The sequence below is a fragment of the Felis catus genome, chromosome A1 (assembly GCF_018350175.1).
Source record: "Felis catus isolate Fca126 chromosome A1, F.catus_Fca126_mat1.0, whole genome shotgun sequence".
Taxonomy (NCBI): domain Eukaryota; kingdom Metazoa; phylum Chordata; class Mammalia; order Carnivora; family Felidae; genus Felis; species Felis catus.
The window spans coordinates 81,622,077-81,639,726 of NC_058368.1; the positions used below are offsets into that span (position 1 = coordinate 81,622,077).

At 45.0% G+C, this 17,650-nt stretch overlaps 1 protein-coding gene across 4 annotated transcripts in view; it reads right to left on the bottom strand.

Annotated features, from left to right (window-relative positions):
- TUBGCP3 (tubulin gamma complex associated protein 3) overlaps positions 1-17,650 on the bottom strand; it is a 75,454-nt gene that overhangs the window by 33,201 nt on the left and 24,603 nt on the right. For all 4 annotated transcript variants that reach the window (XM_045056042.1, XM_019829712.3, XM_003980556.6 and 1 more), the window contains 3 exons: positions 16,669-16,737; positions 16,129-16,261; positions 14,395-14,561 (listed from right to left, as the gene is read on the bottom strand). In XM_045056042.1, the coding sequence (XP_044911977.1) occupies positions 14,395-14,561; positions 16,129-16,261; positions 16,669-16,737 (369 nt within the window). The remainder of the gene's footprint in view (positions 1-14,394; positions 14,562-16,128; positions 16,262-16,668; positions 16,738-17,650) is intronic.

Consider the following 17,650-nt stretch of genomic DNA (forward strand, 5'->3'; position numbering starts at 1 on the left):
CCGCGATGCTGATGGCCGTTTGACTTTATTCTCCCATAAACTGTCTTTTCATCTCCTCAACCGTCTACTGACGCTGTCCTTTTCTCATCAACATATGAAAATTCTGTTATATTAGGAAAAATGACCATCTGTGGATGAAGTATTACTAATTTACTTTCTCCAAGTTAACCATTTGGCACCGTTTACAGCATGTTCCATGTTTTCGCTTTGTTCCACTTCTGTTGTGTAGGTGGATGTCTTCCTTTATGGAAGAAGACTTTCTTGTCTTCCTACGATCTTCCCGCTCCTAGATTATGGACAATTTTCTCTTACTATTCCTGACATGTTATTTTTATTACTTACATTTTTCATCCGTCTAGAATTTACCTTGGATATGATGTTGGGGCTAGTGTTTCCTTCTGGAGCATCCTCCCTCTACTGGCCAAGCTAGCACCTTTTATTTAATATGCTATCCTTTTCTCTGAGCTAAAATGCCTCATCAGAAGCTGTCATGATAATTGTATCGATAGATCAGAAAAGGGGAAAGGCGACTAGATCGAGAGATGGACGAGGTATGTGATAACATCTTTACTTCCCAGCCTCCAACGGTGACCAGTGGCTTTGTGTTTCATCATCATGAACATGGACTTAAGTGCATCTATGTTTCAGTCCATTAGAGTTATTACCCTCACTGGCACTCCACCACGTTTTCCATTCTGGGATGATGGGAGCCCCTTCAAGCTGGCTGCTGAGTCCTGTAGACTTGACCTAAGGTGTCTTCCTTGCTTCTGGTGTGGAAGATGTGCCAGGCTCATCTTACTCCTTTCTCCTCTAGACCTAGAATCAGCCACTCCTCCAGGGAGGAGAGAAATGGCCCTCAGTACTTAGTAGTATCTTAACACGGAAGCCAGACGGTTTGAGACGCAGCACTGGCCACGTTAAATGTGACAACCTGGCTCCCCCGTGGGACCGTAAGATCCACTTAAGTCATAACAAACACACTTCTCTAGTGATTCTTACACAAGTTCTAAATCACCAACAGGTGAACAATGCACAACCCAGACTAAGGAAAGTGTGTCCACAGAAACAAAATAGATTTAAAGAATTTAAAAAATATTTTTAGTAATTATATGCCAATGCAAAGTTGATGGTTTCCAGGCAAAACATAAAAAACAAAGAGAGAAAGAGAAAACTTGAAATGAGAAATGTAAAATGCTATCACTATGGCACAGAACCTACTTAACTTTAAAATAAGATATCATTCTTGGGGTGCCTGGGTGGCTCAGTTGGTTCAGCGTCTGACTCTCGATTGAAATCGAGTCAGTTAATGAGTTCGAGCCCCACTGAGAGCATGGAGCCTGCTTGGGATTCTCTCTCTCTCTTCCTCTCTCTCTCTGCACCTTCTCCACTCACACACACGTGTGCTCTCTCTCGCTCTCTCTCTCAAAATAAAAACTTTAAAAAAAAAAAAAGGTATCATTCTATGTTATTCTAGACCACAGAAAAATATATAGAACATTTATTTTATGGATCTAGTATAACACTAGCAAAACCTGACAAAGATAATACCAAAATTAGCAACTATAGGCTAATTCCATTTGTAAACATAGATGAAAAAATACGAATAAAATATCATCCTTGCATTACTGGAATAAGGTACTTTTGGTCAGGGCACACCATACTCCCAATACACTTCAAAAAAAAATTTTTTTAAGTTTATTTTTGAGAGAGAGAGACAGCGAGAGCGATCGAGCACATGCATGAGAATAGGGATGAACAGAGACAGAGGGAGACAGAATCCGAAGCAGGCTCCAGGCTCCAAGCTGTCGGCACAAGCCCGACGCAGGGCTCGAACTCATGGACCGCGAGATCATGACCTGAGCCGAAGTCGGACGCTTAACCAACTGCGCCACCAGGCGCCCCTGAATACACTCCTAAATACAAGAGAATGTATACCAAAGTATAAAATAGTATCAGGTAGTCATTAAAAATAAAGTTCATTCTTAATTATTACAAACTCTTCTGGGAATTTGATGAAAAGTACAGATCTTCTTTCCACAAAATAACACTATTATGTGCTATTCAGGAGTTTCAGAGATCATGCTTTATGAAGCCCTGGGTAGAGAAGAATAAAATTTAACAGCACAAAATTTTCATTACTAAATAACCCCCACTGTATTGGTGAAGCCGGAATGCAAAGTAGCGTGTTTCAGAAATACGGTGAATGAAGGTTGAAAAGAAATTTGTCATTATTTCAAATTAAAACAAAAGTAAAAGTAAAGTTTACAAAATACTACGCATGTACCATATCTGATAGACACATTGAAAAATACACAAGAATATACTATAAAAAATATACACAAAAATATTGGCAGGTTATCTGTTCATGACAGGATTACTAATAAATTTTCTCCTCTGTTTATATGCTCAAAAATTTTTAATTATTCAAACATTTTTAAATCAGAAAAAATATCATTCAAAAGAACTGAGTAATTAAGACCAATGAGAGAACATATGATACCAGCAAAGAAAACGGTGCAGTAACATCACCTTCTCATAGCAACCAACAAAAAAAGATTTGTTTTCTGTTCACAGAAATCTACTCCTGAAGGTAAATATTTAAGAGAACAAAATTCTTAACGATGCTAAGGTCTTATTCCATCCCTCTTAAGTCAGGGCTACATGACAGCCATATATAAGGAGGGACCTGAATAAACGCCAACATGTTTATAACCATGTGGAGGAGATCAAGTTTCTTATCTTTACGTACAAACTAGTATGTACTGATCTTTGTATTTTTAGATTTGATTTCTATCCCCTAATTTTAAACACATAACTAATGACTGCTTTGAGGGATAACAGGTCCCACAATCCTGAAGCGATCATCACGTTAAGAGATACTTAAATCACCCAACAGAAACTTGAAAACTGTCACGAGCCCACCAGGAGTCATGCAAAAGGTCACCCAATCACCGCGCTAGGACTGCCCCATAGCCCCCCACTCAGCAGAGAGGGGCTGGTGTAAATTCTGCTGTTACCAGTTATTCACTTAAACGGAAGAGCTAGTCCCACAAACAACGCGCTAATTCGTCCTGACAGATGGAGTGCAGCCGGCTTTGTATCAGTATGTAAGACGATTTAATTTAAAAGATAAAAAACTCGGACAATTCAGTCATCTTTAGAAATTAGGAAAGCGTCACTTCATCTGAGGGCAGAGTAGGGTGCAATCACTCTCCCGGCAAACACTGAGAGGAGTAGGTCCATCCTGGCATTTAATTAAGCCTCTGAAAAACATATAGTTACAGAGGAAAAAAACCAAGGTCAGAACATAATTGCTTGTATTTCACTGATGCATTTTCCACTCAAGGTTCTTTACTTTTCACCATGTGTCAAACACAGAAAGAACGGAGAAAAAAATATAACATAATTGTACCATGATTTCTCATTAACTGTTGGACAAATGCCAAGGCCTCCCTACTAAAAACAGAAATGAAGAGGGTAATTTTCTTAGCAAGCAACATAGCTTCTAAGAAACAGCCATTATTATACAAAGACCCCAACCCCAAGTGGCAATAGGCAGGCAGCCCCCCAGAGCCCCTGCGCACCCCCCCCCGAGCCCCTGTGCCCCCCCAGAACCTCTGTGCCCCCCAGAGCCTCTGCACCCCCCCAAAGCCCGTGGCCCCCCTAGAGCCCCTGTGGCCCCCTCCACCCCCCGCCCCTGCGGCCCACCACACCCAGGAAGCCATACGGGCTCCGCACAGGGAACCAGAAAGGTCTCGCACACGGTAGGCAGGAAAATCCCAGCACGTCAGGGGTGAGGCTGGAAGTGCCAAAATGCTAACATGATCTTACACAGTACACTTTTAAATTCAGTAATTCTTAGCAAAAATATACAAGAAACAGAACAAGAGAGCTGAAGGCACCCACAGATATTCCCAACAGCAGTCACCACATTATCTCCAGTTCCACCGACCTTCCAGTTCAAGGACATAGATTTTTAGAGCATTTTTAAAAATTTTTTTTTCAAATTTACTCATTTTTTTGAGACACAGAACAGAGGGTGAGCAGGGGAGGGGCAGAGAGAGAGGGAGACAGAATCCAAAGCAGTCTCCAGGCTCTGGGCTGTCAGCATAGAGCCTGATGTGGAGCTCGAACTCATTGACCGCGAGATCATGACCTGAGCCGAAGTCAGGCGCTCAACCGACCGAGCCACCCAGGAGCCCTGAGTGTTTTTACAGCATTTAAGTAAACATGTGAAGTCTGGAAATTTTCAGATTCTGAAAGCAAGAAAGCTTACATTTACCTTTTCCTTCCGTGTTTGCTCCCAGATGAAGTCCCTCACCCTTTGAAAAGAATTTTCCAAAAGGCAAAAAATAAAAACAAAGTAGATTAACGTTGAACTACTGGCATAATTTGTTCACCTCAATCACTCAGGGCAGAAAACCCATGTGAACTACTGAAACATGAAAACCCCATGTTTTCATTTGTACTAATTTGTAACCAAATAAAACTATAAACTTCCCCCAAGTGTTGAAAGTATTTAATCACTTACAAAATCTGTAAATTTTTCGAGTGCTCCAACATTTGTCTACCTTTCCATTTCATAACAGAACACAAAACACAAAACACAGTTCCTGCTGGTTGGGCCAAAGGGTCCTATCTTTTTATAACAATTCACAGTAAAATCCCAACTGGTAGGCCCAGAGGCAGTCTTGAATGATTCCATACCAGAGACAGCCAAGCTCAGAGGCTACCTGGGCCTCTAACTCATTCTTGGGTTGCAAATCAGCCAAGCCCAGAGATAGCTAAGGCAGGACACTGACCACTGCCCAGCAGCAGGAGAGACAGACAAGCCTTTCCAGGGAAAACCTCGGAAAACATGGAAGGAGCTTCCGGGAAGGACAAACTCGAGCTCTGAATAGCCATCAACAGACAGTAGGACCCCCTGCAATCAGTTGGAGCCTAATGCAGGACAGTCACTGAGCAGTGGACAGCTGGGTCAGAGAGAGAAGGGCCGAGAGCAGGGAAGGTTCTGATCCCACCCCTGACTGGCATCCTCACCCGTCCCGAGGCAGGAGAACTGGAGCTTCAAGTACAAGCTCACACCTACGTTGACTCTACAGAAAACTAGCTCCTGTCCACATTCTTGGGGCCAGGTCACGACTTTTCTTGTAGGTTTTGTTCTAACTGGGGGTTTCCTGACCTGGGGTCCATGGGCCCAGAAGGCAGAAGGGTCTGTAAACGTGGAAGGGAAGGGAATTACACTTTATTGGCACTAACTTCTATCTGAAATTTAACTCTTCCTTCCATCACAAATGCAAACAACAAGCCACAGTACCTGTGACTTTGTCACCAAAAGAAATCACATATTCTCACATGACCTGTTCAAGTGGGTGCACAGATCCAAAACGGCCACTAACCCTTCTTACTGAACATGTCAATAAAGACATACATCTGTTACCGCATTGCTTATCTAATAGGAAGTCTGGAAACACTACATAAACACACTTCTTTACCAGGGAATTTTTCTGGTGCGCATCTACTCTTCTTAATTGATGATTACGCTTTCCCTCCCCCTTACAGAAAACCCCCTGAGAGACTACTGTACAGACGAGAGCTGGTGTGAACTAAGAAGGCCCTCTGCTCTCCCTCCCTCTCCTCACCTCAGCCCCTCCGACACACTCTGTCTCTGTCCCACTCCAGTCAGGCTGGGGCTGCAGAGAATCACAGGACAGGCCCCCAGGGTCTCGGGCTTCACTGGGCCTCTGAAACATCCTCATGCCCAAGTCACAGTCCACGTCACACCTCCCTACGAGGTTCCCAGAGGGCAGCCAAAGGGACTGGAGACTGCAAATGGCCAGGCCTGGTGACAGGTAATCAAGGACCTCCTTACAACCAGCACTGAGGCAGAATAAAGGCTCAGCAAGGAAGGAAAGCTAAATCTTAGGAGCCAGACATGGCTGGCACCCCTTCGCATAATACAGTCACCATTTTAATCATTTTAGAGCGTGAATTCAGCACTTTAACGTTATCCACTACAAGGCTGTGCACCCGCCATCACCATCAAATTCCAGAACACCCTCAGCATTTATTTGCAGAAACACCATACCCAGCACGCAATGACCTCCCCACCCCTCTCTCCCCAACCCGACAGCACTAACCTTTCTGCCTCTGTGACTTGGCCTATCCTGCACATTTCACATAAATGAAATCCTACAACACGTGAGCTTTTGTGTCTGGTTATGTCTCTCAGCCTAAGGCTTTTAAGATTCATCCATGCTGTAGCATGCATCAAAATTTCACTCCTTCTCGGGGCTGAATATTCTATTCTGTCACTTGGATAGACCACCCATTAGGTAACAGACACCAGCACTGCTTCCACCTCTTGACCATCCTGATAATGAATGAGGCGTCTGTGACAATCACATACAAGTTCTACGTGAACGTGTGTCCTCACCTCTCTTGGGCACACACCTGGAACCGCTGGGGGTGCGTGTAACTTTCTGAGAAGCTGCCAGCCCTGTCCCTGAGTGGCCGCACCGCCGTGTCCCCACCAGCACTGTATCAGGGTTCCAAGGTGGCCAAGTCTCCACCGGCACTTGTTATGCTCTGGCCTGTGCTCTGCTCCAATGAGATCCCCATGAGTGTGGTATGACAGCCCCCTGTGGTTTCCACTCATACTTCCCTGATGACTAACATTGAGACTCTTTTCCGGTGCTCACTGGCCATCGGTAGACCTCCTTTGGTAAAACCTGAGTACCCTGCCTATTTTTCAATTGCAGTGTTTGTCTTTTTGGTCCCGAGTTGTGATAATTCTTTATATGTTCTGGATACTAGACCCTTACCGCATCAATGATTTGCAAATACATTCTCCCATTCTGTGTGTTTTTCTTTTGTTGCTTATGCTTTTGGTGACATATCTAATCCATAGTCGCAGAGATTTACACACAGCTTCAGCTGTGGGACCTACTTTGAGTAACTTTTTATACACGGTATGCAGGTGAGGTCCGAATCCTTTCTTTTGTGTGTGGACATCCAGCTGTCCCAGAACCACCTGCTGGAAAGACTTTTCTTCCTTCACTGAGTGGTCTTGGAGCCTTGCTGAAAATCACTCAACAAACATGAGCACATGTATTTCTGGACTCTCAATCCTGCTCTTGGATCTCTGAGCCCATACTCATGCCAGAAACACACCTGTGATTGCTGTGCCCTGTAACATGTGACGTAGGGACATGTAAGTCCTCCCACTGTGTTCTTCATTTCAAGAGCGTGTGGCTTTCCAGGCCCCGTGCACTTCCATGTGACTTTGAGGACCAGTGCTGCCATTTCTGCAACAGAGGCCATGGAATTTTGATGGAGATCACATCCAATGTGAGATCATTTGGAGTAGTGCTGCTACCTTAACAACATTACAGAGGGGCACCTGGGGGGATCAGTCAGTTAAGTATCCGACTTCGGCTCAAGTCATGATCTCACATGGGTCTGTGGGTTTGAGCCCTGCATCGGGCTCTGTTGCTGACAGCTCAGAGCCTGGAGCCTGTTCCAGTTCTGTGTCTCCCTCTCTCTCTCTGCCCCTCCCCCGCTTTCTCTCTCTCTCCTTCTCTCAAAAATGAATAAACATTAAAAAAAAAAAATTTGAAAGCACAGTATCACGTCTTCCAAACCATGAATGTGTGGAGCCATCGGTTTATTTAGGTGTGCCTTCATTTCCTTAACAGTTTTCTGATTTTCAGTACAATTCTTCCACTTTCTTAGTTTAATTTCTCCCTAAGTATCTGATTAATTTTGACACTGTCATACATAGAATTGTTAATGTTATTTTGGGATTGTTTACTGCAAGTATATAAAAATAGGACTGATTTTTATGTACTAATCTTGTATCCAGCTAATTTGGCAAGCGTGTTTATTAGACTTGGACTGTGAACACTTTAGTTTTCTATGTATAAAGTTATGTCATCTATGAAGAGAAGCAGTTTTATCTCCTTTGCAATCTGAGTATCTTTGTTTTTCAACTGCTCCCTTGTCTAACTGCCCTGATGAGAGCTTCCAGCTCCCAGTGCAACCCTGAGCAGGGTGGGGAAAATGGACCTGCTGTCTGTTCCTGAGCTGGGGACCGAGTGTACACCCTTTCACCATCGTGACATTACCTATTAGCGCTTCATATACGCCCTTTATCAGGCGAGGAGGCTCCTTTCTATTCCTTCAGTGAGTGTTCTGATCACGAAAGAGTGTTGAGTTTCATCAAATGCTATTTCTGCGTCGCCTGAGATGATTGTACGTTTTTCCCTCGTTTGAACAGTGTGGTGTATTACATCACTTTCCTTATGCTGTAACCACCCCTGCGTTCTTGGGAGAAATCTCACTTGGTCATGGTGTACAGTCCGTTTAACTTCTAATCCATTTTTTAGTGCTTTATGAGGATTTCCACATCTATATTCATAAAAGACACTGTTCTGTAGTCTTTTTGTGTTGTTGTCTGGCTTTGGGATCAGAATAATATGAGCCTCATAAAATGTGTAAAAACAAGTATTCTTTCCTCAGTTTCCTAGAAGAGTTTGAAAAGAACTTGTGCTAACTTTATATATTTGGTAGAATTCACCAGTGAAGCCATCTAGTCCTGGGCTCTTTACTGGAAAGCTTGAGATTACGGACTCACTTCACGAGTTACAAGCCTGTTCCAAATTCCTACTGCTCCGAGACTCCATGTCAACGGTCGGTATTTCTAGGAGGTCTCAGGTTTTATTATCTGCAGATGACTTCATTTCTCCACCATTTTTGAGGTGGAGTTTTTTCAGGACACAGAATTCCTGACTGGCAGATTTTCCTTCCGGCATTTTGAGTGTACATCCTAGTGCCTCGCGGCCTCCGTGGTTTCTGAGGAGAGGGCAGCTGCCGACCTAATCGAGGGCCTTCTCCATGCAGAGTTTCCCTAGGACTCTGTCTTCCCACAACTCGATCACAAGGCTCCTGCGGACATGGCGACCTGTCCCACTGGAGTCTGGGGAGCCCCCTGCGCGTCCCGGCGCCATGGGTCTCTCAGACCCTTGACATTCTCCTCTTCTCTTCCTGCTCCTCCGGCGGGATAACTCAGTTGGGTCTATCCTCAAGGCACGTGTTTCCTTTTTCCTGCTCAAATCTGCTGCTGAGCCCCACTAGTGATTTATTTCATTTCAGTTACTGTACTTTTCATCTCCAGAACTACTTTGGGTCCTTTTTACAATCTCTGTTTATCCAGGTTTTGTGCTCTCTCTGATTACAGAAAGTAGCATTTCCTGGGGCACCTGGGTGGCTCAGTCAGTTGAGCGTCCGACTTCAGCTCAGGTCATGATCTCACAGTCCGTGGGTTCGAGCCCCGCATTGGGCTCCGTGCTGACAGTTCAGAGCCTGGAGCCTGCTTTAGAATCTGTGACTCCCTCACTCTCTGTCCCCTCCCTCGCTCATGCTCTGTCTCTGTCTCTCAAAAAATAAATAAACGTTAAAAAAAAAAAATTTTTTTTAAATGTATAAAACATAAAGCATATAAAATCCAAATATAATTGAAAAAATCATACAGTTTGACTCATTGGGCAAAAAAAATTAAAAAAAAAAGAAAGTAGCATTTCCTTGCATTATGCAAATATTTAATAAACTACTTTTATTTTTTAGAGTGAGCGCATGAGTGGGGACAGGAGCAGAGGGAGAGAGAGGGAATCCCAAGCAGGGTCCAGGCTCAGTGAGGAGCCTGACACAGGGCTCAGTCCCACAACACTGGGATCGTGACCTCAGCCAAAATCAAGAGTCAGACGCTCAACTGACTGAGCCACCCAGACGTCCCTAATAAACTACTTTTAAATGAGTGGTTACATAAGGCTCACATGTAGCTACTTACAGTTAACCATACGCTTAAAGAAATATGATTTTACAACTAAGTTATAACTCATTACACAATTGAGGGGAAATTAACCAATGTTAGAATTGAAGAGACAAAAATACCCAAATTTTAATTGTGTAAGGATCAAACACAAAACGCAATTATCTCAACTACCAAATTCTTATGGTAAATATATTGTTTAGAGTGAATTAAAGAGAACTTCCCAAATTTAGTCAGAGACTTAATCAGAGTCAGGAACATTTATAAATGTATGGGTCAACGAAAAAAGGAGAAGTCAAAGAACACCACAATTAAGAGAAAGGCCACAGACATATCAGGGCCAGCGGGCACTCAAATTATATCCAGCATTCTTCTTACATAAATTAACAGCAAGTAACCTAGTAACATACTGAGCGCTTACTACCTGCCTGACTCCATCCGCACACACGCGCACAATCCTGTGAGGCTGCTGCTATTATGCACACACGGAAGATGTGCAAGGGAAGGCTCACAGAGACTACAGCACTCGCCCAGGACTCAGAGCTTTTCCAAACTGCAGCCAACAGTCAAACCCAAGCCATCAGACCCCAGAACCTGGGCCGGTGAGCCCCACCGCACGGCGACGAGGCAGGGAGTTAAAACAAGGCCCCTGTAAGACGCTATGAGCTGCCTGCTAGCACGGCGGTACCCAACAGCAGGCACACAGCAAAGGGCAGAATCTACTTTACGCCAAGGACTCATGTTAGCTCTATAGTCACAGTGCATTTTTGAGAAATCCCAGCAGCCGAACTAGTGAAGCAAACAAGACCATGTGGGTATAAAGTAACTGGCAAATGAACACTTACAAATCCTGAACTTCCTGAAGCCTTCTCTAACCTCAGACACCGAGTAGGAATATCAGTAAATATAAAACCTTAAAAAAGATAAGTTTACTGCAGTGCAATGTTAGTATTCGAAGTAATCTGAGGAAAGGGTACCTGAGGGTGCTTTATAGTTCTGTCAACTCTTCCAGAAGTCTGAAACTATACAAAAAAAAAAAAAAAAAAAATTTAAGGATAACTTTATCTGGGAATGCAAACTGGTGCAGCCACTCTGGAAAACAGCATGGAGGTTCCTCAAAAAACTAAAAATAGAACTACCCTACGACCCAGCAACTGCACTATTAGGAATTTATCCAAGGGATATAGGTGTGCTGTTTCAAAGGGACACATGCACCCCCATGTTTATAGCAGCACTATCAACAATAGCCAAAGTATGGAAAGAGCCCAAATGTCCATCGATGGATGAATGGATAAAGAAGAAGTGGTATATATACATATAATAGAGTATTACTCGGCAATCAAAAAGAACGAAATCTTGCCATTTGCAACTATGTGGATAGAACCGGAGGGTATTATGCTAAGTGAAACGAGTCAGTCAGAGAAAGACAAATATCATATGACTTCACTCATATGAGGACTTTAAGATCCAAACAGATGAACATAAGGGAAGGGAAGCAAAAATAATATAAAAACATGGAGGGGGACAAAACATAAGACACTCTTAAATATGGAGAACAAACTGAGGGTTACTGGAGGGGTTGTGGGAGGGGAGATGGGCTAAATGGGGGAGGGGCACTAAGGAATCTACTCCTGAAATCATTGTTGCACTGCATACTAACTAATTTGGATGTAAATTCAAAAACTAAAATTAGAAAAATAAATAAAATGGGGGCGCCTGGGTGGCGCAGTCGGTTAAGCGTCCAACTTCAGCCAGGTCACGATCTCGCGGTCTGTGAGTTCGAGCCCCGCGTCGGGCTCTGGGCTGATGGCTCAGAGCCTGGAGCCTGTTTCCGATTCTGTGTCTCCCTCTCTCTCTGCCCCTCCCCTGTTCATCCTCTGTCTCTCTCTGTCCCAAAAAATAAAATAAAAAACGTTGAAAAAAAAAAATTTAGAAAAATAAATAAAATGTATTAATGATACCTACAAAAAAAAAAAAGAGTAACTTTATCGATGAGGCAAGATCTGAGATTAAGCTGAAGGGATCGTTTGAGCTAATGACCTAACACTGAATTCAACAAACAGGGTGTTAACTTAGCATTTTATCCTTAAATACATAAAACCTAAGGTTTGCCTTACACATATTCTGGGCGACAAGACTTCTTCAAAGTAAGTATCCCAAAGTGAAGCTATCCCAGTCTTGGAGAGTTTGCTTTTTTGCCTTACCTCAGTGAATCAATGTCCAAAAATAGAAAAGAAAACAGTCTAGAGGAAAATCAATCTGCAAGTCAAGGCCCAATTCTCCGGCCCCACAATTATAAATAGGCCCAGATCACACACAGGTCAGACAATCAATAACGAACTGGTGGTACTTTTAGGGACGATTCTGAAAACACAGACGCACACAGTGAATTAGTGGTGTAATTAAGGACTACTTTAAAAACCCAGTTGCTAGAAACTGCAAACTAAATTATTCTCAAAAAAAAAAGACAAAAGCATTGCAAATCAGAAATTAGGTTCTAAATTTTAAAAAGATAATTAACCAGTTTGTGGCTTTAACTTTTGTTTTACTTGACAACAATCTTATATATATCACAATAGGACCAGAACTGCAATTCCTGTCCCAAACTCTGAAGAAAATCAGCTTCAAGTCAACTGGTCACCAGCTGTTTAAAAGGTCAGTATCACCCAGAGGCACCTGGGGGGCTCAATCAGTTAAGCTTCCGACTCTTCTTTTCAGCTCAGGTCATGAGCCCAGGGTTCGTGAGTTCGAGCCCCATGTTGGGCTCTGGGCTGACAGCTCGGAGCCTGGATCCTGCTTTGGATTCTGTGTCTCCCTCTCTCTCTGTCCCTCCCCGGCTCATGCTCTGTCTCTGTCTGTCTCTCAAAAATAAATATTAAAAAAAAAAGAACAACCACAGACACAAGATATCCAAATGTATAAAACCACACCATGACTCAAGTCTAGAAAGACAGACAAATCCACCAGAAAAGCAGGCAAAGAACAGGCCCAGCAATTGGTAGAATAAAAATAACAAACATGAAAAGCTGGTCAACCTCACTAGGAAGCAGTAGAATGCCTCCAAGACACCGCACCTCACACATTAGAGTAAAAACCTTCAACAGAACTGAGTGACAGGAGCGCTGACCAAGCTGGAGAAGGGGGACCCACGGAAGGCCGACTGCGGGGTGGCCTGGCAGGACCGCTCCAGAGCCAGGAAGGGCAGGATCAAAACTAAAAGACTGCGCTCACTCCCCAACAGCCAGCCATCCCACCTCGCAGGACCGACCTCAGAGGAACTCGTATGTATGCACAGGGAGACACATGAAAGGGTGTTGTTTTCAATGACATTCAAAAGGTTTACAACTATGAAGACCATCCGTCGGTACAAGACACTACACACAAAGAGGATGTCCACCTTTCCTACACATAGTAACAAAGAACGACTCTAACGCAGCCACAGCCGAGCTACAGGCCACACGGAGCAACCCACACAACACCTGCACCTTAGGTGCTGCCCGTGTGCACCAGAGGCTCCCCAAAACCACTCTCGACAGTCGGCTCTGCCGCCATGCTGGTTTAAAAAGCCACTGGTCCCAGCACAACTGGTCTATGAGGAAACACCGGGACCATAACACGAATCTCATGACTGTTCACATCAAGTTCATCCACAAAAAACTAGGTGAAAACAGGAGCCCAGCCTTCTGCTACACCACAGGTGAGCCCCACACCCACAAGCCCACATCAGGGCGTCTACAGGGTAAATGCCATGCTCACTCTAGAATGTACGGAGGGCTGGGGCACCTGGTGGGCTCAGTCAGTGAAGTGTCTGACTTCGGCTCAGGTCATGATCTCACGGTCCGTGAGTTCAAGCCCTGTGTCGGGCTCTGTACCGACAGCTTGGAGCCTGGAACCTGCTTCGGATTCTGTGTCTCTCTCTCTGCCCCTCCACTGCTCGTGTGCTCTCGCGCTCTCTCTCTCAAAAATAAATGTTAAAGAAAAAAATCTAGGATGCACGGTGGGCTTAACCACTGAACGTGTGTCAACAGCACTACAACTTCTGTGAAGTTCCTGTCCTTTCCTAATGTGATGTACCCGAGGTTTTGAGGGTGCAGCCCCTCATTCCACTCTTTGTCAGAGGACCTATGGTTTGTGCTGCGTGACTTGCACAGCACAGTGGCTTTTAGGAGCACACACGCCGCCTCATGGCAGAACCAACTGTGCTTCCAACAGGCACACAGCACACACACCCATTAAAAGTGCCAGGGCCTCAGTAAGTGACCTGGCAAAGTGACAGAGCGTGCGATACCGCACCACACGAGGACTAACACGGGACACCTAGGTCTGGCTTTGCCGCAAACCTGGCCAGGGGATTTGGCCTTCTGACTTTCCCACCATCAAAACTGGGATGATAATCTCCGACGGACCCCAGGCGGCTCTGTCGCTCAGAGGTTAACTGGTTTTCAAAGCACCGCACAAAACACGCACGGCATTCGTGCAGTGCGGTGGCGTTACAGTCGAGAGGAAACAGTTCCCAGGGAGAAAAACTCAAGAGAGTAGCCGGAGACTCGAACGGCGCTCCTTACTTCGTGGTACGTGTCCTCGAGCTCCCCGTCGTATATCCAGCGGTACAGGAAACTCAGCACAGGATGTGACACTAAGCTGAGAATGTGCTGCACCAGGGACCTCACGTACGGGTCCCCCGTCTTCGTGTACGCGTGGACGGCAGAGGCCAGCTCACCTCCTTTCCTCCCTGGGGGACACATGCAAAACACCCAAATTACACTCCCGGCTGAGACCAGGTCATCGAGATGCAGTGTTCCCTGGCTACCATCTGGGACTGAGGAGTGGCAGTTAACGTGTTGAGGAACAGAGAGAGCACCAGCCTGCCCCAGGCTTCATGAGTCAGAGCAAGGCATTCCACTACCTCTGCACAGCCACTGCGGGGTTTTTCAAGAGCAACACCCCTGACTCGTTACTCAAGCTGGAACATGAATTGTCACCTCTTCTGACCAAGACACGCATTAAGACTCACACTTTATACTGCAGTCAGGGATATAAACACATATAGAAAATATGAAAGTTTTACAAAACAGTACTTGCACTTTAATGCTTCCTATTTTCTTCCTTTCCTCCTTTAGTACAACACGCTAGTCTCGGCTTACCAAACTCATCTTACAACCCCATTAAGTGGCTAGAACTCCCATTCTGAAAAATCCTGCCACGGTGAAGAGTCCCGGGCCCAGGGAGCACAGCTCAGGATGAAGCACTGGCAGTGGCAAATATCAGGCCCCAAAACACAAACACAGAAAGTTTCTTACGGTAAGAATTCAGGATTTGATTAGGTTGCTGAAAGATTTTCAGGAAGGTCTAATGTGACCCGATGTTACTTAGATGCTCCTGGCAGGAGCACACACAGCTGCCCGAGGGAGGGGCAGAGATGTCAGAAGGAGCTGGAAGTCCAGGACACGAGGGACTCAGTGCACACAGAAAGGGGTGGGGACTGGGGAGAGAGACAGAGGAAGAGTCTAGAAGGAATCCACATGGGGGTGCTCATCATCTGAGAAAAGACACATATTTTGCCTGACTGCTTTCTCTTTTTGAGGGGAGGTGGCAGGAAGTAGAGGAGGCAGGGCACGGACAGCTTGGCGAACTCAGACCACACATGCTGGAGTCCCGGCCCCTGTGCTCACACAGACAGAAGAGGGTGGCAGCGGACACAGGGCCGTGACCTAGGGGCGGACCCTCAGCTTCTCCCACCTCACTCAGTTCTCACAATCCTAAGAGGAGGCCATTGACGCCCCAGCATTACAGAGAAGAAAAGACAAAGAGGTTCTTGGTCAAGGTAGCTCCAACAGAGAGAAAAAATGTTCAGAAGGCAGGTAGAAATGCAGAGCCAGAGCCTGGGAGAGGCCCCAGCCACACAGGCAAACTGGAGGACTTGTAACACCTAGCTTGTGGACCCAGACCTGGGCCGTAACCTCGGGAGGAGGAAACCCCCAGGGAAGGCTGCTGGGCCAGAGACAAGTAAAAGGGGCTTAGAGATGAACAGTTACAAAACCAAGAACCACAAAATGCTTACAAACTAGACACCCTCTCCTTTCTTCCCTCATTTCAATGAACTACTAAGCTTCCACAAACATAAATATGGGGCCATGTCAGCAACTGGTGACTTTCCCTATAAGTGATCTACGCACTTGTACGTAATCTGCACATTTATGGCTGTCAAGGATACACGAGAGCAGGCACGCAAATGACCGCAGATGAAATTCTCTAAAACCTGCTTTGAAATAAAGCAGGTCCATGAGACTCAAAACAACCTTGGCAGTGGTCCACTAGGGCCGCGAGAGTCTTCAGTCTTATCTTGGGGTCGTACGTCCAAACCAGGAGGCGCCGGAGCGTCAAGCTACTCTCAAGGCCCAAGTTCACCCCCTGATCATCCTCTAACTGTAGCTGAAAAACAACAAAGACGTAACATGTAAACACAAGTCACCAAATATGTCCACCATTTCTTAATCCACGGAAGTCAGCATGGGGAGTGGATTATTCTCATAAAACGAAGCGACAGGTCCCCTCAGAGAACAATAGTTTCTTCAAGCCACTAGTCATCGGTTGAAATGGTAGATCACTTCTCAGCCTCTTGGCTAAGATCAAGTGAAATGGTAGACAGAATTCTGAAAATCAGCATTAATTGCCTCTCGAATACACTGAAACTCCATGGGTATCGAGACCTCACGAACAGCATTAGCAAACATTTTTATCTTTTAAAAGTAATTACAAAGAAACTTAAAAGCTCTATATAGTTGCAATTTTGTATGATGGCAAATCAGGAAGAAATTAAAATACAAGCAAAGCATTACCTGGGAATGTAAGACAGACAGCAATCGGTAGTATTCCTTCAGTTCCTGATGCAAGGCCGCGCAAAAGCTCTGCGTGGGAAAAAGCAGGCGTTGTGAACACACAGCACAGCCCTCACGCGCCAGCGCATCTGATCACCACAGGCTCAGCGCTGGACCACGACTGGTACATTCTGCTGGTTTAAGTTCTGCTTCTGCCAGGGGCCTGCCGGCGGCTTTACCCACCAGCATGGCCATAGTTCATCCCACAAGGGGGGTGTTCTCCCCCAGCACGAGCTTTGCAGTTGGAAAATCAGATTACAGCTAAACGTATATTCACTTTGACAATGATCTTTTAATATTATATCCCCTCTAAATCTTTAGAGTTAAAATGTCATTTTCTCGGGGGCACCTGAGGGGTTCGTCTGACTCTTGATTTCAGCTCAGCTCAGGTCATGATCTCAAGGTTTCTGAGTTCAAGCCCCGAGTAGGGCTCTGTATTGACTGTGCAGGGCCTGCTTGGGATTCTTTCTCTCCCTCACTCTCTGCATTCACACTCTTTCTCTCAGAAATAAATAAAACATTTTTAAAAATGTAATTTTCTCTGTTTTTAATTAGAATTTAAAAACTGGCAACTCCATGCCAGTTTCTCCCAATTTTTCAGTGTTGTTTGTACCGCTCATTTTCCACACCCATGTTATTAAAAACTTCTTTGTATTTCTAGGATCTTAAATACAGAAAAGGTGAGGGGCGCCTGGGTGGCTCAATCGGTTGAGCAACCGACCTCAACTCAGGTCATGATCTCTCAGTTCCTGAGTTCAAGCCCTGCGTCGGGCTCTGTGCTGACAGCTCAGAGCCTGGAGCCTATTTCCGATTCTGTGTCTCCCTCGCTCTCTGCCCCTCCCCCGCTCACTCTGTCTCTCTCTCTCAAATAAATTTTTTTTAAAAATACTAAAAAGATGTCAAACCAGAATCTGTAAGAAAGACCATCACACAGTCCTGTGAC